This window comes from Seriola aureovittata, chromosome 7, assembly GCF_021018895.1.
Source record: "Seriola aureovittata isolate HTS-2021-v1 ecotype China chromosome 7, ASM2101889v1, whole genome shotgun sequence".
Taxonomy (NCBI): Eukaryota; Metazoa; Chordata; class Actinopteri; order Carangiformes; family Carangidae; genus Seriola; species Seriola aureovittata.
This window is the reverse complement of record NC_079370.1, coordinates 27,987,196-28,014,054: the sequence shown is the minus strand read 5'-3', so window position 1 is coordinate 28,014,054 and position 26,859 is coordinate 27,987,196. Positions and strand designations below refer to the sequence as shown.

Below are 26,859 nucleotides of genomic sequence, written 5' to 3'. Positions count from 1 at the left end.
TCTGTAAGTTCTCCCTCTAGGGGTCTCACAATCAACTCAATAATAAAAGACAGTGTTGGATGACATCATGAAATAGTCTGGGATCATGGGAGTTTGTGTTTTCACCACCATTACTGTAAGCTCCTCCTGACTGGATTCCTTCAGTGTCAGTGTTCAGGAAATCAAACAGACCCAGTGATTCTAACCATTAAAAACACTGAATGAAGCAGTTTGACATATAAAGTCAGTGTTTGAGCGACGCTGTACGGAGGACAGAGACTCAGGGAAGAGCTGGAGCTGAGATTGATGCTAACCTTTGTTCTGATTGTTTCTCTGATAACTTATGAAGCAGACGTTCAGCAGGTTTTTACCAGCAGCTGAATTATCCACAGAGGTGTCCTCCTCTCCATAACAAACACACCAGGGGATTAAAACCAGTAGAAACACCCAGAAAGTAGTTTCACTTAAAAAATGAATAATTTGGGGCACCCCAGCAACTCAGCTGCTCACCTGGCAGAGAGCGTACCATAAAGGCTTAGTCCGATCCACAACGACCAGGGGTTCCAGTCCGACCCATAGCTCGCATATCATCCCCTGTCTGTCCCTGACTTTCCTGTCTCTGTCTGAATAAAAGGCAAAAATGCCCTAAAGATAACTTCAAAAAAAAAAAAGTGATTCCCTGAAGCTTGTCAGCGGACACATGATGTCCAGAAGTAGCTGTAAACTAAGACTGCTTACCTTTGATTCTTCAATAAATTCAACCAGACATTCAACAGGTTTTTCCCGGTAGCCGAATTATACACAAAGGGCTGTCCCCTCCATAACAAACGGACCAGGTGATTAAAACCGGTACATGAATAATGCACTTTCACTTAAAAAAAACAAAAAAAAAAACAAAAAAAAATCAAAAACCTGTGATTTGCCAACACTTTGGCAGACAGGGAGCAGCTGGAAACAGACTGCTTACCTTTGACTCTTTAATAAAGTAACATAGGTCTAGTCATTTTTATACTTCAGATTCTACAAAACTACTTTGAAACTAGTGAAACTGAAAACCACAAGAAAAGGGAAAATGGGAGAAAAAGAGCTGTGAAGAATGTCAGAAGGAGCTGCATGAGACACGTTGACCTCCAAGACAATGTCACATTATCCAGTTTTACAGAACACTACTGGGGCTGAATACTGAATAAGCAAAGATGGGCTGCAGTGTGGTCTAAAAGCAAACTACTGATGCTAACTGTGATAAATGTCAGTGAGGACCAGCTAATCTCACATATCAAACATATATTCTGGCCCCGGTAATGTTGTGAAAGTTGTTCAGATATCACATCTGCTAATATCCACCCTTCACCCTCAGTCGATGGCGGGTCCAGGTGACAAGGTGACTGCTTTGTAGTGACATCACAAAGTCACAGAAGTCCTTTGAGCTCAGCTCTTTGTTTCATTTCTGTCAACAATACTGAATATTGATAAAATATACTGATAAAATCAAAATATACTATATAAGATGAAATGAAACAATCCTGAGATAAACGGGTGAAAAATTATGTCACACTGGAGAACTAAATCTGTCCTGACCTCATCCACTTGAAGTTCATTCTAGTGATTGATTACTTCTGTCTGCACCGTTTGCCTTGATGGGTGAATCCTTGCTATCACTTCCTACTTGAACAAACCACATGTCTGCTGAGAGTAAAAGAAGTTGATAGTAGGGAAGCTTCCCTCCTCTCTGGAGACAGAACTGTGTGCCGTCTGTTCCCGCTCTGGGCTGAATGTTTGAAATGACAGCTCGCTCGACGGCCACTGACAGTGATGACACACTCACATATCCATGCGCGCTATCTCAGCTCTTGTTGTCGTGTTGCAAAATCTTCCTGATGATGTCACTCAGTTTTGTGCCGTGCCCACACTGATGAAAGCTACGCCAAATAGGTCAAATTTTTATTATATTATTATATATCATTCAATTGAATCCTCACTAATCTGCGCTGCATGTCAAGAACTCCATCTTGTTTGTGTCTGTTAGTCAATAAATTGTTAGTTGGAATTTTATCAAGAGCAGATAAAAATTCTCTTTTTGTAATTCATACTGATGCCTGCCAATGCCATATGGGGAAGAGATTAGCTTTATTTCCCTGGAGGAGAGTGGTGTGATTTATACTGGTGGAGAAGTGGAGCCATTTCCCTCTTGTTTCCAGAATGCGACCAAAGAGATGGTGAAATGGTAAATGGACTGGATCTATACAGCAGTACTCTAGTCTTACAATACATGCCACATTCACATCAATGGTACAGGGCAATTTGGGGTTCAGTATGTTGTGCTAACATGTGGACTGGAGGAGCTGGGGATGAAACAACCAACCTTGTGATTAGTTTAGAACCCTCTCTACCTGAACCTGTTTGAAACATGGAATAGCTGGTGGTGGACCATAGGCTTCACCTTGTCTCCTTCAGCCCCAGTGTTCAAAACTAAGTTTATATCCTCTCCTTTCAACAAGGAGGCACCAAGTGGCAAGTCCTTGTACATGTGAAAGTACCTCCTCCCACTTTACAAACGGAGTGCTGCAGGAACAAGTCCTAAAATTAGGGAATTACTTGCATTTTGGCACTTCTCGTTCCCTCATACTGAAGTCTGGGTTTTTGGTTCGATGACTGATATCAAGTCCGTGTTTTAACACAAATTCAAGACATTTTCACATTTTATTCTACAAGATAAAATAGATCAGTAAATACCCCAGTCCTGATTTCTTGAAGCTTTCACGTCTCAGTTGCTAACAAGTGTCTAAATGAGACTACAGAGGTTGTCGGGGACGTTGAACATTGTCACGTTGAATATGAAAACCGATCTACTCACCACCTCCACCTTAAGAGCTTCGTTGTCTTTATACAAACTGTCACTAATGTCACGTTTGTGGTAAAGCTGGACCCAAATGCAACCAACACACAGGAGCAAATGCAAAATGGTTTAATAACAAAAAGTAACTACTTACAAAAACTCAAAATCCAAACAGGAAAAACAGGAAAAAACTGGCAAACCAACGGGACAGGGAGCCGAAGCACGAGGGCACACGTTTTTAGTTTAGTTTCCAACATTTCAAATTCCAACATTATAAACACAGAGCTCAGTGGTGACGCAGAGCCTGAACTGTGTGTAGTTATCTGTCCTGTGATGACATGATGATAAACTCATAATCTGTTTTCATCATGTCTGATCCAACTTTACTGTTTTGTTTACAAACAGGGAGTGAAGGGAAGGGAATAAAAAATGTGAAATCATAACTCCCAAACCCACAATGGCGTCGTCAAGGTAACGTGAGATGTCACAAAGTGCTGTCCCCTTCCTCTTTATACCATTCTGAGCCCTGTAGCGTCTCACACTCTATCACTTACCAGGTGATGTCAGTTAAGTGTGTGAAGGTTCAGGGCCCGGGCCTGAGGGGGGACACTGGGACTGGTTCATTCAGCCATCATTCATTTTATTATTTACACCTGCTCTTTCCCAACTGTGACATGTCAAAAGGTCTTTTCCATCTTCAGTCACCCAGGATATACACCTCACCTTAAATTCAAATTTTTATATATTTTATATGGGTGGGGTGGGGAGCATTTAACAGCTGAAGAGCCAGATATCTCTAACCAGCTTTAAAAGGTGATCATTTGCTGTGTTTGTTGTGTTTCCTGATTCTTCCGCTGCCAATTAGACACAGAGAAAATCTATTGAATAAAATGAAAGCTTAGTGAATTGAAAGCATGACTCCACATCATGGAAACCCAATCATTAGCTGCTGCAGTTAGCAAGCCCCCAGTAGTTTGTGCCAGCCGACCCCAGTCTAAGTCCTACTCCTCCCCGCCTGGCAGATCCAGGGCTGCTGGGAGTTGAAATCAGCTATTGAGTTTATTTGATGGGAATGCTGATTTCCAGACTGACTGTCATGGTTCTAAACTAAGGAGAGAAATAGTCTTGCCCAAACAAATCCAAAACCTGGCCTTTAAATCATGAATATTTGCACATAGAAATACCATAAATATTTCAAATAATAATTAGCCTTGTTTCATGCTAATTTATTTAACAAATAGATCAAATGTTATACATTAACTTTTATATCAATTCTTAAATACATCACAATAATAATCGAGAAAAATGAAGAAAATGCTACACTGAAGGTTATTCAAAAGAAACACCTACATGTTTATGATCCTGACAGGTTTTGTTCAGCAGGATCATCTTTACATCAACACCAACTGATTTCAGTTATGAATCAAAAACAAACCACAGTCAGTTGGGATTGGGCCTTTGTATGCTGGCTGACTGTTGTACTGCCACAGATTACTGGGACACTAGAGCAGATCCGCTGCTGATGCTAACACCTGTATTTTTCCTATTCAGACCTCATTTATACTAAGTCACTTCATTCACCTTGGGCATGTGACAGGTGAAACCAGTAAGACCATCACAGTGATGGGAAGCATATAAGGGCAGGAAGTGGGGATCTGAAATATGAAATACTGCAACAATAAAGAAAGTATGACATTATCTCTTTGAATATACTCCACCCAGCTTTAACTATGTCAGTAAGCGATGGGTGGAAATAGCCACTCAGGGTCTGTCTTCTGTGATAATGACAGCTAAAGTTACGCTTAAATTAAACTGAAATTAGCTGTCGTTCTCTCTGTCTCATAGAAGGAACAGGGGAACATTTTATTGGATCCCTATTTCAGTTTAACCACTGAATGATGAGAGAATGGGTGAGAGAGCACTGATCTGTGTGGGTGAGGAGAGAGAGACTATGAGGAAACTTCCTACTCACTTCATAAATGCACTTTATGTTTTTCAAACATTGTTTAAACTGTTATTGTGCATACATTTTTAGTTTCAGTTTGCCTGTCGTCCGATTGGCTGACTGTTTTCTCAGTGATCCAATAAAATTATAGCAGATTTCAGGTAAACACTCAGAGAAACCAAATCATGTAAGGTTGAATGGTGGGTCCAGGTGGGCGGGGCTTGGTGACTGCTTTTTTGTGACATCACAAAGTTCCAGAAGTCCTGACGGCTGGTTTTAAGGCTCAGTTTCTGAATACAGGCTGTATTTCTCTGTGGACTGAGGCTTTGATACTTTCACAGTATTAATATAGAAGCTAGATCTGCTTTATGAACAAACAACACATGGACATCTGCCTTTAGACTGGATGGAGCTTTAAATCTTGTATGGATTTTATCACTGGGAGACACTTGGAGTGACAGGTGTAAATGGGCCTGAGACAAGACGGCAGGTGTTTTCATATTGAAATCTAGCTGCTAGAAGTTGTTGTCAGATTCATCTTATCCTCACTTTTCTGAGAGGCAAGCTACAATTTCAAAACTGTTATATATGATATACGATATATAATATGATCTGATCATTTCCAGAGAGACACAGCATCCTGATATACAGTGTATGTAAACATCTGAGATCTTGGGACCTTGCTCTTGAAAAAAATGACTCTCACTCTCCTCTACAGTCTATTTCATCCCAGAAAACAGACTCACAGTGGATATCCATGTGTGTCTTGTGGCTCTGAGGATCTACATATGTATGCTGTCCATGTCCTATTTACTGCCCGAGTCATATGGACGGTATATGGATTGATGTTTGAGAATAGTGTACCCCACTTAGCTGTGTATTTATATTAAAAATTAAATCCAATTTAAATATAAAATTACCACATTAAATATTAAGCGAGAGTGTAAATATTTAATGCGAGCCCTTTACCATAGGCCCGGTATTCATTACCATGCAGTGCTGGATTTTAATGGCCAATTTCCCCGGAGACTGTGTGTGGGTTTCCTCTTTCCCCCGGCAGCTGCAGCAGGGGGCGCTGTCGCTCTGCCGTTCTTTTGGCGATTCATCCAAAAATAAAACACATTATAAAGAAAGGAGGAGATGAACTGAGAGACATGTTTAGAGAAAATAAAAGATGCAGTTTTTGCAGACTTACTTTGTCCTTCTGTCAAGGTCACAGGTCAAAGTGTCTGGTGGTGAGTTGATTCTGTAGATGCAACAGAATAAGACATGAGAGATAAGTGGTGCAAAGATCATCTGTGCAATGTGAGTGGCAACTGCTGAGATAAATTCAAACTTGTGAAAGGAAAAAAAAAAAGGTCCATATGAATTATTTTCTGCACATTAAAGCAAAAAAAAAGGAAAAATCCATTCCAACTTGAGCCCATAGGGGTCAGGCTTACACCACCTGTCACAGGGAGAGGAAACACTGTGTTTCTATTTGTTTCTCTCTATAATTGATCCCTTTACCACACGGCCTTGCTGTCAATTGTCTTGCAACATTACAGCACAAGGGGACTTCCATTTAAACTGTAGCACTACAGTAGGGAAAAATTAGACTTTATGTAATGTTCAGTTCCAATGCTTGACTAGAACAAAAAAAAAAAAAAGTTTCCACCGTGAAATTCACCAGGAAAGGTACCGCTTCTTTCTAATTTTACCAAAAATATGCAAAGGAAGAGGTTTCCAGAGGGAGGGATATAAAAGAGGAAGAGGAAAGATGTAGATGAGATAGAGAAAGCTCTGAGTTAAAGAAATTAGCTGTATAGAGTGCTGGGGAGGAGGTGGGTGTAGGGTTAGAGATGCATGGGCACGCAGCTCCTCTGAGGCAAGGCAGGGAGGAACATTAATCATTGGGAGACATCTGTTCATTCTGCCGCTTTACAATTCTGTCAAAGAGCTAGGACTCAACCCCCCACCCTCCACCCCTCCCCCCAACACACACACACACACACACACACACACACACACACACACACACACACACACACAACCATCTACCCAGAGAAAACCTGTCTTGTGTTCAGCATGGACAGGCAGAGTGAAACTTCAGAGCCACTCTTTGCTAAGAGCTGCCTTCACTTTGATTTCCACTGAAGCCCATTGAAGACGAACACCACACAGGGACAGACGAGAGGGTTCAGGTTGTAAACCAGCGCTATCGTCTGCACACGGCTGCTCTCATGGAGCAAACATGCATGTGCAGCGCATGTCATGAGCTGACAGATCCACACAGAAACATTAGCATATGTCATTTCTGGGAACATTTCATAGACTTGGACTCTTTTTTTTGGAGGATTACTGTAAGCTTAACTGGAACTGATGCATGTCGACCTCAGACCTCATTGACAAACCAGTTCAACTTCTCATGAATTCAATTCCAGAAAAAAACTAGCTGGGAATACTTAAAAAATATTGCACCGAATTCAAAACTTGTACTTAAACATATTCTAGAGCACTGGTTCTCAAAGTGAGGTCCAGGGACCCCCAGCGGTCCTTGAGGGGTTTCCTGGGGGTCCCCAGAAAAAAGGAGAATAATTTATTTTCACTTTATTCCCATCCATAAGTAACACAGTGACAGAATGTATTAATATGTTGGTTATAATGAAACATCTAAAAGCAGAAATCTGATCAGAGGAGGGTCTGTGATCTAATCTGTATCAGTTTAGGGTCCTTGGTGTGAAACAGTTGGACAACCACTGATGTAGCGGATGGCATTTTGTGAAATGAGCCTAAAACTGAAAAAAAGCTTCTTTAGTCTTTTTTAAAATGTGATAATTCTGTTTTGTTCCGGAGCATTTTAAAGGTTCTATCTATATGTTTTCTCTGCTGCTGAACGTGGTTTCTTGTCAGCAGCAGGTGGTGGTGATTGACAAATGCTTCAGCCATTGTTGTCTTTATAGTACAAGAGGTTATAATACATCCTCTAAGCAGCTACGTGATAATAGAATGGGTTTTTTTTTTGTTTGTTTTGTTTTCAAGCTATTGTGAGCTTTTATTCTGAAAAGTTCTGACAGGAAATTCCTATGGTTCTGCTGTTTGTTTGACCACCCCCTGAAATAGCAGAATACGATGTGATGTGAAAAAATAACACGAGTTCAGTAAATGACTCAAATGTGTAAAATGTGACTGTGGGTCACAGCTCCACATGTGAACAGTAACAAAACAGGTCCTGTTTCATTTTTTTTATCAATTTATCAATATCAATTTCTTAAATTAGCCTTTGATTATGTTCTAGCCAAGATCTAATGGATTACAAAAAGACTTACTTGCTGACCCCTGATCTAGAAAGTAAACAGTTGTTAATGCTAATGCTATCTATGTAGCAAAAGCAAAACTTACAAAAAGCTCCTTTAAAGAGATCAGAGAGACTGTTGAGGGACCATGACAATATGTAAGACAATGGTCATATAAGAAAAGCAGCTAAAGTCTATGTTAGGCAATGTTTGGTGGCCTACCTGCTACCTGGCTGCTTGTACTATACTTCTAGGTCACATGACCTGGCGTGAGACGCTCGGCTTCCTCTGCTGGGTAAATAACCCTCATTTTTCTTGTGGTGTGTGAGGTTAGCACATGTTGTTTCAAGTGGACTTGTTTAGTTAAAATGCATTTGATGTTTCCCCCCAACCACAGGTAAATCACAGGTGCACCTAAATGAACCAAAAAACGACATCCAAACTGTTCTAACTTTACTCGTGCATGCGTGCAGCAGTTCAGAGATGATTTTTAACATACTAACAGTAAACTGAGGAGACATTTTAAGGGCACCCCCCGGGGTCCTGTTATAAAATCAGGTGTGTGTCTTTAAAGTTGTGCACAAAGCGAGGATCCTATAAATCTCTCTTACCCCACTGAGATTGGTCCTGCTTGTTCATGGGCCCTTTCAAGAGCCCTGCAATATTTTCAGTGGGAGTATCAAATCAAATCTAAATTCAACCTGTGAGCGTACAGCGATCCAAACGGTGTCCTCTCATTGGCAACAGAGGAGAGCAGAAGATGAATGAGGCCTTTCTGGGGGTTTGAGGACTGCAGGCATCAGGGTGCTTTGTCATCATAATATTGAAAGTGAGTTTTGTGAGAGTTTGTGCCTCTTGGCCATGAAGGTGTATGCTGCCTTGTTTCACAACTCATTAGAGTCAACATTTTGATTGACTGCCTGCTATTCAAGCTGCTATTGAGGTTCCTACAAATTTTCTAAAGCTCGGTGGAACTTTCATATTGACAATTTTTATATGTTTTTGCGCTACTTTTTGACCTTGACTGTAAGGTAATAACATCTGAAAAGAAACAACACACTCTTACTTCTTTTCCATACCTGCATTATGTTTATTTCCTGTACTTTTCTCATCCATTCCAGTAAAAGCTGAATGTTATTTTCTTCATATCAGAGTCATCTGCTAACTGTTTGGCCTCTCTTCATAATTTGTCTTATCCTGCTGTGATTTAGTCATTTCCTTTTACTCATTATTTTTTGCAGATATTTTTTCTCTTGCTTCTAATTGGCCAGGGGGCATGTGTTAATTAAGTTATAATTGACATTGAGTTTTCTTGATAGGAGATGAAAATTATGAGTGGGGTGCAATGAGCTCTTATTTGCAATTATGATCAAACCAGGACAACTCGGTTGGTCTGAACTGTCGGTCACAGAGAATAATCCATTCTGATTGGCTGCAGGGTGCAGTTATTTAAATAACTGCACACTCTTACTTTGCAGTTTAGGTGAGTCTGTTCCAATACCTACACTCGTGGTCTTGAGCACTGAAATGCACATTCACTCCCTGTCAGGTAGTAGCAAAGTATGTCTAACATCACAGTGCAATTAACCCAGAAAACCAAAAGCTCCTCCTGCCTGAGCAACCATCAACCCTCTGATACGACCCAGTGGCTCCTGTAATAGCGCCCCTATGGCAGCAGATCTACCGGACCTTGGTTGTCATGGTTACAATGATAAACATCTCTGTAGATCAGGAACATTACTCCGATGTTTCTACTTCACTATTTCTGACTGGTGGAAGTTCAGGTTTTATGTACCATCTCTGGCAGTTACCCAGAATTCATAAAACTCTATTTGCATGGACCGTGGCCAGTGTGACCCCAGTGTTTAAGATCAAGACCATATAACTGCAATACTGGGGTTACGGTTAGTTCACAGTTTTTCAAGTGTGTCTTATGGCGATAGTCAAGGGCCACTATGAACACTGACACAATCCAGGTAAACCCAAAGAGAATTTTATACATACTAAAGACCGGAGATATCTGCTTGATTTCACTGATTCAGACGACTGAAGCCTAATATTAACTTAAAATAAAACTTAGACTAGAACAACGGCTGAGGATTTTGTGCCCAATCATTTACACTGGAACTGTATTAAGGATGGAGCTTGTAATGAGCAGGAAGATGATTAAAGCAAAGAAAACATGTTTCGCTGTTTCTATGAGCACAACTGTTGTTTGAAAGCTCCATCCAGTCTAATGGTAGATGTCCATGTGTTGTTTGATTATAAAGCAGGTCCAGGTTCTATATTAATACTGTGAAAGTATCAAAGCCTCAGTTCACAGAGAAATGCACACAGCCTGTATTCAGAAACTGAGCCTTAAAACCAGCCGTCAGGACTTCTGGAACTTTGTGATGTCACAGCAAAGCAGTTTGAGGCAGGCTCAGAGCTTCCTCTCTTCTGATTGGCTCACTGACCTGTTGTTACTCGAGCTCCAGATAGAAGCCTGAGAGAGGAGATATAAAACTACACTGAGATGGTTTTTGGTTCTTAAAACCACAAATATATCTTCTGATGGATCAACACTTCAAATAAAACACAGGAGAAGAGGAAAATATGGAGGTTTAAGACAAAACTTCAAATTTACATCTGTATTTGTGTGGGCACAGTTTTCCTGTTGTATTACCGACCTGTTACCAAAAATACACAATGAAACGATCGTGTCTCAGTTACTGAACAAAAAATAATCAAAAACATCAAATTTTAACACTTATTTTAATGTTCAAAGACACTTAAGCATGTTGAATGTTCTACAAGCAGATTTTACAGAGTTACACAAACTTTCCTTTCTCACACTCAAGCCTTAAAACAAGCCCATCAAAGTTATCTGGCACTTTCTTTCTGACTACAAAGAAAAGCAGATAAGTCATTCAAGATTGTTTAAAAAATGCATCAGGAGGTTTTGAAGAGTTCCAGAGCTGCTGAAGTCGTCATAGAGAGATTCTGCAGAGATTCCTCGAAGAGAGGCGACGAGATCGGGGCCGATTCTGTACGTCTCTTTAGCCTTATAATGTGCAGACGCATAGATCTCCTCGATGTGTTTGTTGTTGTTATTGTATCTCACCAAAACTCTGTCCATGTTACTCTCGGGGTCGTGGCGGTTGTAGTACTTCCTGACCTCGTCCGGCAGGTCCTTGGCATGCGGAGCGTTGAGATTTCCGACGGTGTAGTAGCCGTACTGCCGTTTGTCCTTTATCACCGGGAGCAGAGGCCGCGGCCCTCGGTTCCGAAACGCATGGAATCCATACTCTCCTCGCGTGGGATCACACAGAGCCACCATGTTGTTGTCCAGGCAGCTCTGAACGTACCACACCAGCAGCTTGAGGCCGTGGCGAGGCGGAGGCTGACCGAACCCGCTGTCCTGCAGCTCCTGGTCTGAGTCGAGGGTTTTCAGACACGAGCTCAGGATGACTGACGCCAGCAACGTGAAATGAAACAAGGACTTCATCTTTTTTACCGTGTTCCACGTCGAAGTAATCTATGAAAAGAGACCAATCATTATATCTGATAAAACGTCTGTTTATGTTGCATATAGAACATCTTCATCTCTTTACAACATACCTGTAAGTTGTTAATGTCAGGAGCAGATTTGTCTGCAACTAAAGAGTCCGAGCTTTCTGCTGCAGAGCGGCTCGGCCCCGTGGGTCTGTGGTTGACTTCTCTTCGTCTTGTATGTGTCAGATTTAAACTGCCTCCTTGTAGTTTTGACCAGAGGTGAAGTTATTTTCACTCTCTGTTTGCAAGGAAAGAGGAAGTGTTGCTGCACAGCTGGGCTCTGCAGTAAGTCTGCTTTAAATTTGGATGAATTAAACCTCAGCTTTAAATACCCGTGTATGTAATGTTGACAGCTGCAAAGTGGAGCTAAAGTCTGTAAGTTGCATGTGTAAAGATAGATTTTCATAGTGAACTCTGTGTTGTTTTCAAATGTGTGTTCATTCAGAGTGTGTGTGCACCATGACAAGAGGACGAGTGATTATCAAGATGATCAAGAATGTTTTTATTTAACTTCTGCTTTCACTCCGACCCGTGAACAACATCTGTGTGGAGAGTGAGCTGCAAAACCGTTCTTCTGTAAAAAAAAAAAAAAAAAAAAATTACTGCTACTACTATAAAATTACTCAAATAGAAGTAAATTATTATTATTATTATTATTATTATTATTTTTAAACATTTATTTATTATAGATTTTGTTCATTTTACAAACAAACAGAGAACAATACAGAACAACACAATAAGGCACATTGTAATGAAACAAAGCAAAAACAGAAACAGAAAGGGGACTTGTAATAAAGCATAAATATAGCATATGGTTTCTACTCACACATAATCCACACTACAATCATAAAGATTACATTATTTATACTTTAATCAAAAAAAAAAAAAAAGGGACAAGACAAAAACCAAACTAGAAAGACCGGAGAGTAAATAAATAAATAAATAAATCAAAATAAAATGAAAACAACTCAGTTCTATTTGTCATCCATCCAACCATCTATATCCATATTGTTATTCTCAAGAAAATTATAGAAAATATTCCATATTTTCCAAAACTTGTCCAGTTTAAAGCAAAATAAAAGGTCATTCCCCTCAACCATTGTGCTGTGGTACAAGGTATGTCTGATTTCCAAGAGCAAGCAATACATTGTTTGGCTTCTAAGAAACAAATATTCAGCAAACTTTATTTACAGATTAAACATTATATTTAGCTCTGAGTCCATTAAGTTCCTTAAACGACTGTTGAGAAGGATTTTTGAAATGGTTTGTTTCAATATCTTTTATTCCAACTCATCCATCTCCAACCTCCAGGATTTGTGTTTATAGCTTGTGTAACTTCTCATCTGGCCTCTCAGGAAGGCTTTAAATGCTTCCCACCGTGTAGCAGCTGACGTTTGGGTTGTATTAATTTGAAAGTAATAGTCAATCTGTGTCCCAACAAACTTCATAAATTCTGGGTCTTTGAGCCAAAATGACTGAAGGCGCCACCTTGTGGTGTAATTCAGAGGTTGTGGCGTGTTCAAAATAAATGAAGGTGATGATGCTATCGTACCAGCTCTTGGGGATCATGGATGTTATAGAAGAAGAGACCAAAAAGTAGTCAATTCTGGAGAATGTCTGACAGGTGGCAGAATAACATGAGAAGGTTGACTGCTTAGGGTGGGCTTTTCTCCATATATCAATTAAGTTTAAGCCAATTATTATTATTATTACTTTTATGTTGAGCACTTTGAATTTCCTTGCTGTTGAAAGATGCTATAAAAATGAATTTGCCTTACCTTAAACTGCTTACAAATGACAACTAGAACAATGCAAATTATATATATATATATATATATATATATATATATGTATATATAGTATTAAATATATTGTGACACCACCAGTTGGTCAGTTACTACATTTATTTCATTGCTACAAATTTTGTACCTTGATTTTTTTCTCTTTTTTCTGTTGAACAGTTGTGTTTTCTTTACAGTTACAGAGGCAGGAGGGTTCCTGCAGCCGGGAGGCATGTGACCAGAGAGTCGTGATGAAGTGAAATGATAGAGAAGTAGCTGCTCTACCCGCTGTGGCCACACCAACCAATCAGATATAAATAAACTTTGATGATTTCAATGTTGCATATTTAGGATTGGTTCAAATTGATTTTTAATTTTGGGACGTCGGTGTGGCAGTCAGAGCATTTGTTGAGCTTCTTCTTGGTTAGTCGGGAGCTGAGACTTGAGTGCATTTAGATTTTTTGCAATCATACGCTCACCTACCTGTCACTCAAAGAGGCTGTGTACTCAATTCTCCATAACTTTAGTTAAAAATGTAAAATGTAAACAGGTGAGTTATATAAACAGGTGTCATGAAGGAGGAAATTAGCTCTAGAGACCAAAACTGTACCAGGCTGTAAACATGTTTATTTCTGCTGTAAAGTTGGACATTTTAACATGGGAGTCTATGGGGACTGACTCACTGTTGGAGCCAGACTCTAGTGGCCATTAGAGGAACTGCAGCTTTTGGTTCTTCACTGTTGACTTCATTTTTCAGCCTCTTGGTCAGGGCAATGGAGCCAAATAGCAACATGACAGTGTGTTAGTGAGCAAACTTAATGGAAAATGTATTATTATTATTATCATTATTATTAGTCTAAGTCATTATTCCACTGGTTTCTTATCCTGTGCTGTCCCAGCAGTGTTCCCAGGTAACCTCAGTAAATACAGTGTTACTACAAAAACTGTCAAATGTGTTGGTCGACTTGTCAGGCTTTTATGAGTCCACATGTCTACATGAGTGATAGTATTTTGGGTGTAGTGTCTACATGTCTGTGAGATCCCAATGTGAATGAATGAATGAAAGCGCTTTACAATTCAGCAGCAAAAACAAAAACACAGGTTTAAAACCACAGACATACACAAGGAGGTTTTGTGTATGTGCTTGGACTTGGCTCAGTCTTCTAGTGTGAACACCTTCCTCATGTCTGAGTGAGGACCAAGGAATGAGTTTGAACTGACCTTGTCAGGTATGATTCAGCAGCCTGACTACAGCTTAAGCCTGTGGATCTAAAATCTTAACTACTTTCCAAAACACATTGAGTTTCATAAATAATGACAGACTTTTTTTTTTATATCTTTAGGTTGTAAATCTGAAATTAAAGAACTGGCCAGGCAAATTCTATTACACCCTGTGTAATATAACAGCACTGCAGCTGCAGTCTGATAGCAGCTCACATGAGTTCATGTGAATACTGATAATCCTCACAGTACAATATGTCACCAGACTAAGGTGACCTTTATCTTTTTGTGCATTCAGGCTTTAGTATTGATGTTGTTTACTTTATGAATAAAATATCTGGCCCTTTTCATATTATTATCACATTTTCATAGATGTAATAAATGTGGCCCAGAGAAGAGGAAGGGGAAACACAGAGGTGCTGTTTCATCATTCAGGTCTAACCACTGGATATGAACAGAAACTAATAATCATCTTCCTGTCATTTTTGTGTGTCATTAAACAGACTGATAATGAATGCACACAATAACAGCACAAGTTAACGACAGTGCGAGATCAGAAACACAAGCAGGGAAACTGCTTTGTAGGAAAGAGGAAAAAGTAAAAACTACTATGAAATAGTGAAATGAATAAACACACAAAGTGCTGCAGGTTTCCTTCTTTATTCAGCATCATGAGCCAGAGTGAAACCGCTGGTTCCACCACCTTGTGTGGACTGTCTACCACAAGCTGCTCCACATGTTGGCTGTCATCAGCAGCAACAAGAGCAACATGAAGGGATTCAGACATTTTTTCCATCTTTATCAAAGCGCCACGGCAGCATCTCCAGATTTGGCTTAGATGTAGTTCCCTGCTAACAGGCTAGCTAGTGCTAACACACAATGACTGCCAATAGCTTAGAGTACTGTACACACTTTGGCTTTTAGGAACCACCCAGATTTCTTCTCTTTGTACATTTTATTGTATTGTAGAAATCCCTCTCACATTTGCGGTGGCGCTCACAGGTGAGGTCAGGTGCTTCCTGTTTGCTTTATTTATCCTTGAACTGTGTCTAGAACTTGACTGGAGTCCACCTGTGGCAAATTGAATTGATTGGACATAATTTAAAAAGGCACACACCTGTGTAATTAAGGCCCCCCACAATTCACACTGCAAAACAAAAACCAAGCCATGAAGTGAAAGGATCTCTCCGTGGATCATTCTTAGACCAGGACAAGGATATAAAACCTTGTCTCAAGCTTTGAGTTCCAAGGAGCACAGTGGCCTGGAGGCACCGGGACCCTTCACAGAGTCCAATCAGGCCTTTATGGTAGAGTGGCTATCAGAGGACACTCAGTTGCAGGGGACAGAGAGACTGGTCTGAACTGAGGGAAGGATGAACGCAGCAAAATACTGAAAGGTCCTTGAAGAAAAGCTGCCCCAGATTGGACGCGACCTGATATTGGGGGGAAGGGTTCACTTTTCAACTCGTCTGTGACCTGAAGCAAGTAGCCTAGACAACATGGGAGTGTCTTAAGGACAAATCTCTGACTGTCCTTAAGTGTCCAAGCCAAAGACCAGACTTACACCCCATAGTCATCTGTGGAGAGACCTGAAGACGACAGTTCACACACGCTTCCCACCGAGAGGGTCTGTCAGGAACAATGGGACAAACTTCCCAAATCCAGGTGAGCAAAGATTGTAGAGGCTCAGCCAAGAAGACTCTGAGTTGCCAGAGGAGCTTTTAAAAAATTAAAGGTCCATCCAGTCTAAAGGTAGATGTTCATGTGTTGTTTGATTATAAAGCAGGTCTAGGTTCTATATTAATACTGTGAAAGTATCAAAGCTTCAGTCCACAGAGAAATGCACACAGCCTGTATTCAGAAACTGAGCCTTAAAACCAGCTGTCAGAACTTCTGTAACTTTGTGATGTCACAAAAAAAGCAGTCACCAAGCCCCTTTCTGAGTGTTTACCTGAAATCTGCTATATTTTTTATTGGATCACTCAGGAAACAGTTGGACAATCAGAGGAGACTCAGAGCCTCCTCTCTTCTGATTGGCTCACTGACCTGTTGTTACTAGAGCTCCAGAGAGAAGCCTGAGAGAGGAGATGTAAAATTTCACTGAGATGGTTTTGGTTCCTAAAACCACAAATATATCTTCTTATATATCAACACTTAAAATGAAACACAGGAGAAGAGGAAAATATGGAGCTTTAAATTTACAAAACAATAAAGTACAAAAACCCTTCAGATTTCAGTCACAATTCTTTGAAAGGCAATGTTAAATTTTATAACTGAAGTTAGAATGAAAATGAGGCCTGTAGTAGTTTGGTGTGGAAAACACTTTGAAGCCATGAGTTCTGTGTCAACAGCTGTTGCAGTGATGCAGGGATCCTAAAATGCTTTGCACAAATAAAATAAACAGGCATAGAAATTTTAAACAATGTATAATTTTTCAGGGCTTGTGAAGACTGAGTCCAAAACACACCTGAAGTACAGCAACAAGGCCAAAGCACCAGATGGGTGGGGTGATGTATTTTGAAAGGTAAAGTTTTGGGATCATGGCTGTGGATGTAGTCAATATAAAGCCCCCACGAGGAAAGAATTGCAGTGGTGTGTGTGTGTGTGTGTGTGGTTGTGTTTTTATCTGTGTGTGCATGAGAGAAAGAGAAAATTTCATTGTCATTGTCACACTTGGCAGACGTAAGTACATCTGTGCTTTTTGTGCTTCCTTGATGAAGCGTCGACATTGACTGAGTCAGACTGGCAGTAAAACCTTCCCTGTAAGCCAGTCTGACACTTCTATTGAGGAGCTGCCAGGCACCCCAGGGCTCGCTCTATACCTCATCCTTTTACTGCAGTGTCAGCCTGCTCCCACAGCCACTTCTGAAATTAACCTGCACACTCAACATACACTATATTTTCCCCACACAAAATGGACCCCCATTAAATCTGCAGCACACGTCAGCTCCAGTAATTAAGCCAAAGTGTTATAAGTTTTAATATCAGCGCACAGGATGAGACTACAATGTGAAAGGGCTTCGACAGTACTCCATCTATGGAATGGTGTGAGTGAGAGTATGTGTCTGTTCACAGGTCTCAGAAAATTTGATTTAGGACTTCCTGGAGCTTCCTGGAACTGGATTAACACCACCTGCTAAATCATTACATGGCAGCAGATAGGATTCTTCATATTCTACTTACTTGGTCTAAAGTCTTAAAACGGAGGCCACCATTACTTTAGGTGTGCAATGCACTGTGAGTCGATGACGTAAAGCGGTTGCACTCAAAAGGTAAGCTAATGGCGTTACCTTTACCTGCTGCTGATTTTACCTGCTAATAGTAGGAAAAATATCAATACAATGCCACATTGTGCTGCTTTTGGTTGTAGTTTCCAGTTGAAAGGCAACAAGAGTAGTGATGTAAGTCTTCACTGTTTTCCGAGCGATAAGAAGAGGAGAGCGGATTGGGAAAATGCTTGTGGACGCACACAACTCCCGAAAGACCCGCAGTTGTGCTCTTGTCACTTCTCTCCTGATGCATTTGAAGCATTTACCCGACCACAGCTGCTGGTTATAAATGAAGACTAAAACCAAATGCTGTGCCTACAATTTTCTCCCGTAAGGAGTCTAAACGGCACCGGATAGCGAGTGAAATTCGCTCGAACAAATGTCAAAGGCAGGAGTCGCTGGATGCGCTCCTGCTAGGATGTAAACGACCTCTGAAGGGGAACCAGCGGACACGACCCAGATCATGGAGGAACCTGACAATCCACCAGTCCATTCACTTCAGCAATCTGTAAGTGTCCAATGTTCGCTAAGTAAGACAGATGCAGCAACACAGACAGATAAAGGCACGACGGATGCAGCGGTACAATGGCCTGAGGACGCGTGCTATCCTGTAAAGAATGGACCATTTCTACGATGGGAACTATTGTGAGTTGGATAAACAAGTAGAAGACAACAGTCGATCCCAGGATCTGTTCCTCTCAGAAGATGAAGTTAGCAAAACATTTATAAAGCTCATGCCAACGTTAATCTAATTAGGTCCACAAGTCTTAATAGTCAGGGTTCCTGGTCCATTAAACAGGCTAGATAGTTAGCTTCTGCTACTACCAACAGTGTCTACAGGACACACAGGAGCAGAGATTGGAAGATGTACGCGACTGATGGAGTGAGGCAGCAGATGAGACATTCAGGTAATGTCAAGGTTAAGGTCCACTTCAGGAGTGTCTGAAATCATATCACAAGATTATTCCAGGCATGAATATGAGAAATATAGGCCTGTGATTTAAAATCACAGGTAAGTATTGTATAAAGATGTTTACCCCCCTGAACTGTTGTTTTTACCTCTTCTGGGGGGGTCCATGTCTGAATCAAGAACACCCCCCCAGCCCCCCCCATAATTTCGAAGTCACTGTCATAATCACTAATTTTTATTTTATTTTATTTGCCGTTTCCTCCACAAACCGCTCAAACAGCTGATCTGCAATGTAATACAGTGCTCAGTGTTGGTGCGTCCATGCAGAGGAATATCAGCGGTTGAGAAAATGTAATGCCAAAGTTCTGTTTTGACGGAAAGATACAGTGCTGAAAATATTCTAAATCAAGCGTTGATTTCAGCAGATATTGGATTGTTTCAGTGCTCATCACTCTGCCAGTGTGCCGCTGCTATAGAGTACTGATCTGAATCTACTGCAGGTCATACACGACTATCTCCCACAATGCTACATCAAATAACCTGAACTATCACTTTAAGTTTGAAGGAGAATGCAATGTCACAAAATTATACCGGCTGTTAAGACTAAAATCCAAATCTAGAGACCTTTCTGGCCTCATGTTCACTTGTAACATCCTGATGATGTTTGTTCTTAATGAAATATACCTGCATCGTGATTATAAACAGCTTTAATATAAACAAGTTTAAATCATCAAATCTCCTGTTGCTCAAGCAAGGCAATAAAATACATTAATACTAAGTGTTTTAAACCCTCTAGGCCACAGACGGTGAGTGTATGTTAAGACATATATATGTACAGGTGCATCTCAGTTGTCATGGTTTGCTATGGCAGACACCTTTTGTTAGTTTTGTTTGGACTTTTCGCACTTCCTGTTTTATTTTGTAATTGGTTTCCTTGTGTGTCAGTGTTTTTGCTTCCTGTCTTGGTCCTGTGTCTGTGGTGATTGTCTGCCCCGCCCTAATGTGTTTCACCTGTGTTCAATCACCCTCGCCTCCCTTGTCTATATAGTCTTTGTGCTCCCCTTCATCTGTGTCGGTTCATCTGTTGTCTCTCTGGGTTTGTCCTCGATCTGTTCATGTCTGGTTAATCCTCAATCTGTTCACGTAGTCTGTTCATGTCTGGTTTGTTTTTGCTCTGTTCATGTTACCTGTTCATGTTCTCATGTTGTCATCCCCTATGGTTCCCTGTGCTTGTGATTTAAGTTCTTTAGTTAAATAAACCTGTCTGCACCGTCTCCCATGTGTTGGCTGCATTTGGGTCCTACTTACCACTAACCCTGACATCAATAAATTAGAATATCATGGAAGTTCATTTATTTCATTAATTCAATAGTGAATTTTGGGTTTTCATTAGCTGTAGGCCATAATCATCAAAATTAAAAGAAATAAAGGCTTGAAATATTTCACTCTGTGTGAAATGAATCTATATAATATACAAGTTTCACTTTTTGAATTGAATTACTGAAATAAATGAACTTTTCCATGATATTCTAATTTATTGAGATGCACCTGTATATGTGTATAATATATAAAGACAAAGTTTGAAATCCTTCCTGAGGCACATTTTTCCTTTGCTGCACACACTGAGATTCAGATTTGTGAACTGACAATTTGACTTGAATTAAAGCCGCTTATGCTGACAGAGCCACATCTGTTTGATCAGCAAACAGCTGACTTAGACAAAAAACACAAACAACTGTCCTAAACTAACATTGATGTATGAAACCTGTCAGCTGTTCAGGTAACAACCCCTATAGAGTGATAGCAGAAGCCTCACCTGTCAGTTTGACCAATGGGTGGTAACCTGCACAGCTCCTTTATCCCTAGTGATCTTAGGAGCAGCACAGTGGGCAGAGACTGTAACGCTTCAGTAAGGAAACTGAGCCACACTGAGGCAGCAAAACCACAGTCATTTAATCATAGTAACCAAGTCTCAAAAACACAAGTCATTCAAGTTAGACCTGTACAATGAAGACACACAGGATTTACACTTGAATTTGATATTAAATTCTGATTATTAATCAACTGTATTTTTCTTATTGACAACAAAAGTTATTATTAGATGTTCTCATGCTTATTTTACGGGTCTACAATTTTAGTAAAGCTCAGCACATAACACCCTCTGTCCTCAGACCCTCAACCTGCCCGAGGAACACGTTCTGATTTTATTATAACTTCTTAATGATGTTGGTTTCTAATCAGTAAACCAACAGACAGACTGGTTGACCTATAAGCTAAATCATCATCCATAAAGGAGCTTTTTGTAAGTTTTGCTATTGCTACATAGCTAAAGTTAGCATTAATAGCTGCAGTCATCTTTGTATTTATAATACAAGAGGTTATAAAATGTCCTCTGAGCAGAGCTACTTCTTCAGGACAGACTGGACGCTACAGTGACTCAGTATCGGAAAGTGACGAGACAGGGCTAGCTGGTTAGCATGCTAACTTTAGGAGAAGGAAAGAAGACGTAGAAATACGGCTGTTGGTGAGTAAAGGAATGAAGTTAGATGCTGAACCTCACGTTTCTTCTAGACTGGTAAATAAAAAGCTGTTAATGCTGACGTTAGCTATGTATCAATAGCTAAATTTGCAAATGGCTCCTTTAAATCCTGGAGTCAGTAGCTAAAGAGCAAGACTGTTTAGAAGTTTATTTTTTTATCTATTTGTTCTATTTAATAATCATTATTCTTATTTTTGTTATTGTTATAATTTTTTATTATTATTATTATTATTATTATAATTAGTAGTAGTAGTAGTAGTATTTTGTAATACTTGCTTGGAAATGTTAAAGGGCCATATTCTCAATCAGTCGCTTACTGTTTATTTGATTTAAGATATTTCTGTGTTTGTGTTTTTGTCTGTGCTCTTCTAACTGGTTTGTTGTGGGCGGTACGAAATTGAAAAAAAAATCTGATATCATGTGCTTTTGTGCACTGGTCAGGATTTTTTACAATATTCTCAATCTCAAAACATAAAGACACGTGGGGATGTTTGTTCATGTTGCCAGGTCACTGTTCATCACACCTGATCAGACTCCCACTATCCTGCTGAAGATTAACTGGTCTCTTAAGAAGAAATATCTAAAAAAAATTTTTTTTCAATTTCAACTACAATTGTTGCTTATTTATCCATGAATATTTGATGTTATTGACAATAACTTAAGATTTGAAACCAGATTTTTAGCGGCTTTAAAGATCTTGGGTGTTTATCAAATCCTAAAGTTAATGTTTGCAGTGTCTATCATGTGCAGTTATATATTTAACTTTGGGCACTGAAAATGAGGTGGGAATGTTTTCAAAGATAAAGCCATGAATAGTTTTTATTTATTTATTGACTTTAGTAAACAGGAAAAACCTAAATCAAATCAATATTTTCTGTGACCTCCCTTTACCTTTAAAACCAGTCCTCCTGGATACACCTGCACAGGTTTTTCAGGTACTTGGCAGGTATGGTTTCCCAGCATATTGGAGAACTGACTCCATGATGTTGAGATCAGGACTCTGCTAGGGCCAGACCATCTGTTGCAGGACTACTTGTCCTGTTTAATAATGAAGACGGTTCTTTGTGACACTGGTTGCATGTTTGGGGTCGTTTTAATGCTGCAGAATGAATGTGGGACTGAACAGATGTTTCCCTGTTGCTATTGACCAAAGGTCTAGTCGGGAATTTTACGACAGCCGAACTGAGTGCTGACATTTCATATGTGAGCTTTGTTTTAGATTTTTCTCTCTATTTTTCAGTATCTTTATTTCTATAAATAGGATCCGAGCCCAATATGCTGCCAGACCCAGCTGGTGCCCATGTCTTTAAAAAAAGAAAAAGATATTCCTGTCACCAGACAGTGTCAGCATCTGTTCTCTGCTCTCAGCTGTCTGTGCGTGTGATGTACCTGTCCATTTGCTTAAAACTCTGACCGACTGATCTTACACACCGCTTTGATCACATGTATTAGAGCTGAGGATTCAACCCTCCACAGACAGTTTGTTTCTCTAAGCTGAGGTTGAAACTCGGGAGAAGAAGGGCAGAAAGAAAAACGAGGCAGTGTAGATGCTGGAAGTGAATGGTGTGTGTGATGTTTTATACTTTAAATATATGCTCCACATGTTTTAGGGCTGTGACATGGTTGGGTGGTTTGGTTAATCGCATATGTATTTAACCTGACTGCAGTTATCTTATGTAAATTCTATATGCATATACAAATATCAAAAACTTTTAGATTTTTTTACTTCAGGAAGTATCAGAGTCCTGAGACCGCCATACTCAAACTTACTAATGACCTTTTAATGGCTGCTGATGATGGCATGTGCTCAGCACTCTTAGTCTGGGAACTGGGTGTGGATATCTGACACAGCTTTAGAATGATTTTTATCTTACCTGTCAAATAGGAGGTTATGTGTCTCCATGAACAACTTTGTTCCTTCATTTTCTCATGTAGAGTACAATGTGCCCCAGGTCAGTTCTAGGACGAATTTAATACTGCTTCTACATGCTTCCCCTTGGATACATTATTCAAAGACATGGTGTTTCTTTTCATTTTTATGCTGATGACACACACCTGTACCTGTCAGTTAGACCCACTGACCCGTGAGTGCTGAGTTCTCTCAATGACTGTTTGTGATGTTAATAACTGGATGTCAAAAAATGCTCTCCAGTTGAACTCAAACAAAACTGAGATTCTGGTTATTGGGCCCCAAATTCTGCCATCTGCTGGTTCCCTGTCAGATAATATTAAGCCTGTTGCAGAAAATCTCAGTGTCTGGTTTGACAATAATCTCAGTTTTGAGCAGCGTCATCACTAAACTTGTACAATCATGTTTTTACCATCACAGAAATATTTCTAAGTACAATCGTTTTTAACTTTCAAAGACAGAGATTATTTTGCACACCTTCATCCCATCACGCCTGGATCACTGCAATAGTCTTTTTACTTGTCTCAACCAGAAATCTATTGCTCGCCTCCAGACTGTATAGAACTGAGATGCCAGGCTTTTAACCAGAACCAAGAGACATGACCACATCCTCTTCACTCTCGCTCCATGTACATTATTATCATTATTAATACTATGATATCCATATAGAGGATTTCAGCCATATTGTCAAAGATCAGGAGTTTGGTTCAGTTGTTAAATGTGGAATTTCAGTCACATGAAGGTTGTGACATCGTGAAGACGTGACATCTGTGGTGAACACTACATTGATGAAACATCAAGAACTAAACCACAGAATCGACAGGTAAGAGGTCAAAGGTCATTGACCGGGAGCCATTGGAGAACCAGAAAAAACCATACCTGAGACCAGATGCCTCCTTGATCTTTTAACAGAGTTATCATGTGACCAAAGTTAGGTGACATGATAACTCTTTTAAAAGATCTCCATGACAACTGGGCCTACTTCATCTGCTGAGAAACATCTTGAAACTTCTAGTAAGCAGGTTTTACTAAGATCTTTTGTAACAAATGTGTATTTTTACTTTGTCAGTAATCTGCAGATGTCTGTTGTGTTCTGCCTTCAATCATGACTGAGAGTTAAATGTGATGTCAGCACAGATGGCTACTTTTAGGTTTTGATACAGCATGGTAGACATCAGACATCAAACTCTGAGGCTGAAAAATGCTGCAGTGTTAAAAGCTGCAGTTCCTCTACTGACCACTAGAGTCTGGCTCCAACAGTGAGTCAATCCCCATAGACTCGTGAAGCAGGATGATGTGGTGGACAATCAGACAGTGACAGGGCTCAGATATGAGTTTACCTGCCATTTTTTGATTATATGTGTGTTGTAGGAGGGAAGCTTTGATCTTGAATGCTTTATTGATGATGCCAAGGTTTTTACATGAGGTTCAGAGCTGCCATACCAGATGTTATAGATGAAGCTACATATAACTGTGGGAAGAGTTATTTCTTGTGTTTTTTTGAGAGCAAAGTCTCTGCTGGGCCTGAATGAATATTAATCTGAATGTGTGTCAGGAAGTGAAATGAGTGTGTGATGACGATGAGTTCAGCTGAGATGTGTGTGAGAGTTTTGGGTGGACCTGATGTCACGATGAGTTCCTGTCTGGTCACAGTATCTGTGTCTGTGTCAGTGCCACTGACTTTAGATACAAATCAGGTCATTCACTTAAGATGTAAAGATGTAGCACAATGCTCAACTAATTTTTCCATTTGTTCAGACTAACCTTAGCACTGACTACATTCATGCTCTGACACAATGATCCTCCATGTTCCTGGTTTCATTCCTGGTTAGTTTTTTAATGTGAACACTGTTATTGTACTGTTTACCCTGCAATCAATCCTATACAGAAATGTAATATATGTCACTTATATTATTATCACATGCAGTATATACATCCTCTGGATACATGAAGATTAAAGTTTATAACATACAAGAAATACCCACTAACATATAAGAAGTACAATTTGTATATGTATGAAGCGTGAATACCACAATTTAGAATTTGCTCTCATTGAAAGGGGGCGCTAGTCCTGAGGGAATGACAGTGACAATGACAACAATGAATTATTTCATTGATTAATGTGATCAATCAATCAGAAGCCCTGGATTCTGGATTCGATGGATCTCCAGTCTCTATACAGCTAATGAGAACTATGTCTACAGATGAGATTTCATGATTAAATATTGTGATATTACGACATCAACCCAGTCATGAGCAGATGGTTAAGATCGGCAGTTGGGACTCATTAGAGAGACTACATGTTTCTTTGTCCCACAGACAAAAGAACTCACTTCCCCACAGTTCATCAGTGTTGGTCAGTGTGTGACATGTCACACCCCAGGGTGTCACCAGACAAAACCAGATCTCCTACTCTGTTCTCTCTCTTCTTTTTCTGGCTTGCTCAGGAGAGCAGCTCCTGCTCTCCCCTCTAGGCTCTTCAAGGAGCAACAAGGCCCAGCCCAGGTCAGCTCTGCTACCTGAGAAACCAGCTCTCTGCTCACAGCAGACTGCAACACTCTTCTCCTAAACAGCAGCGACCTGTTTAGGATTAACTGAGAGTGAACCAAGTTCTCTTCAGAATCAGCAGCTACAACACAAGGTCAGCCAGTTGATTTTCCAAGCAACAGGAGCCACAGCAGAGTTAACATGGAACAGCTAACTCTGTGAGGAGAACAAAGGAGATAACAGTGGAAGCAACAAAGCCAGACAGGACTGTACTCCACCAGGAAGCCTCGCAACTCACTGGATTTAACAACAACACTGGAAAGGATCTCTTTGTTTTGTTCCAAGAACTGGGTAACGTTAACTGAGCCTAACCTCTCCTAGCATAGCACAGCTAAGCAGCAGAAATCTAAACCTTTGTACCTGTACATGTTGGTTAATGTCTTGTTGTTGTTATATTTGCTTAGGTTGTGGTTAGTCACACAGTCAATTGGGTACTTGTATGTTCACACACTTAAGTTAATTATCAATCAGAGTTCCAGATTAATAGTAATAATTTGAGACTGAACCAATATTGGCTATTTTGCCTATTAGTTTAGGCTGGTCCCCCCGAGGACTTTAATTCATTTTAAAGTTATTATTTAATATTTATATTTTAATATTTAAAATTTATGATAGTCAATAAATTGATAGACAACCAAAGGCCCAACATCTATGGTGTCCCGCTTGTGAGGCAGAGCTCAGACCCAACACCGGCCTACTGTGAGTCGTAGGCCTTGGCTGGAACCCAGGGGGCTGAGGTTGCCATGGTAACCCTGGAGACGTGGGTTCTCCTGGAGGCCATGTCCGGTTATCATGGTGACGGATTCTGCCGGTGTCTCAGCAATTCAGGTGTGGTGGAGTTTGCTAGTAGACCTTCTGTCTCAGGCACTCTTGTCGGCTTCTCCTCAGGCGGTCGTGCAGATGTGTTGCGGGTTGATGCAAAATAAACTCTAATGCACTTCACTTTGGTTGGTTAATTTTAGAGGAGATTGGCATTGACCAGATGACTCTAAAACTCTTCAGAAATGAAACATGATTATAATTAAAAAGTTACAGAATTACTCGGAGGCACTTCTGTTGTTTTGGTTCAGTTGTTTTTGACCTGGCTTATAAAATGAAATATCACTCTAGACCA

The 26,859-nt window shown here is 40.1% G+C and overlaps 1 protein-coding gene across 1 annotated transcript; it reads right to left on the bottom strand.

Moving 5' to 3' along the window:
* Positions 1-10,772: 10,772 nt before the first annotated feature.
* Positions 10,773-26,539, bottom strand: si:ch211-198c19.1 (uncharacterized protein LOC100151013 homolog). Its single transcript, XM_056380583.1, has 3 exons — positions 26,470-26,539; positions 11,636-11,769; positions 10,773-11,552 (listed from the first exon to the last, which is right to left on the bottom strand). Exons 1-3 carry the CDS (start codon positions 26,537-26,539, stop codon positions 10,941-10,943), a joined length of 816 nt encoding a protein of 271 aa, XP_056236558.1. The 3' UTR covers positions 10,773-10,940.
* Positions 26,540-26,859: the final 320 nt, after the last annotated feature.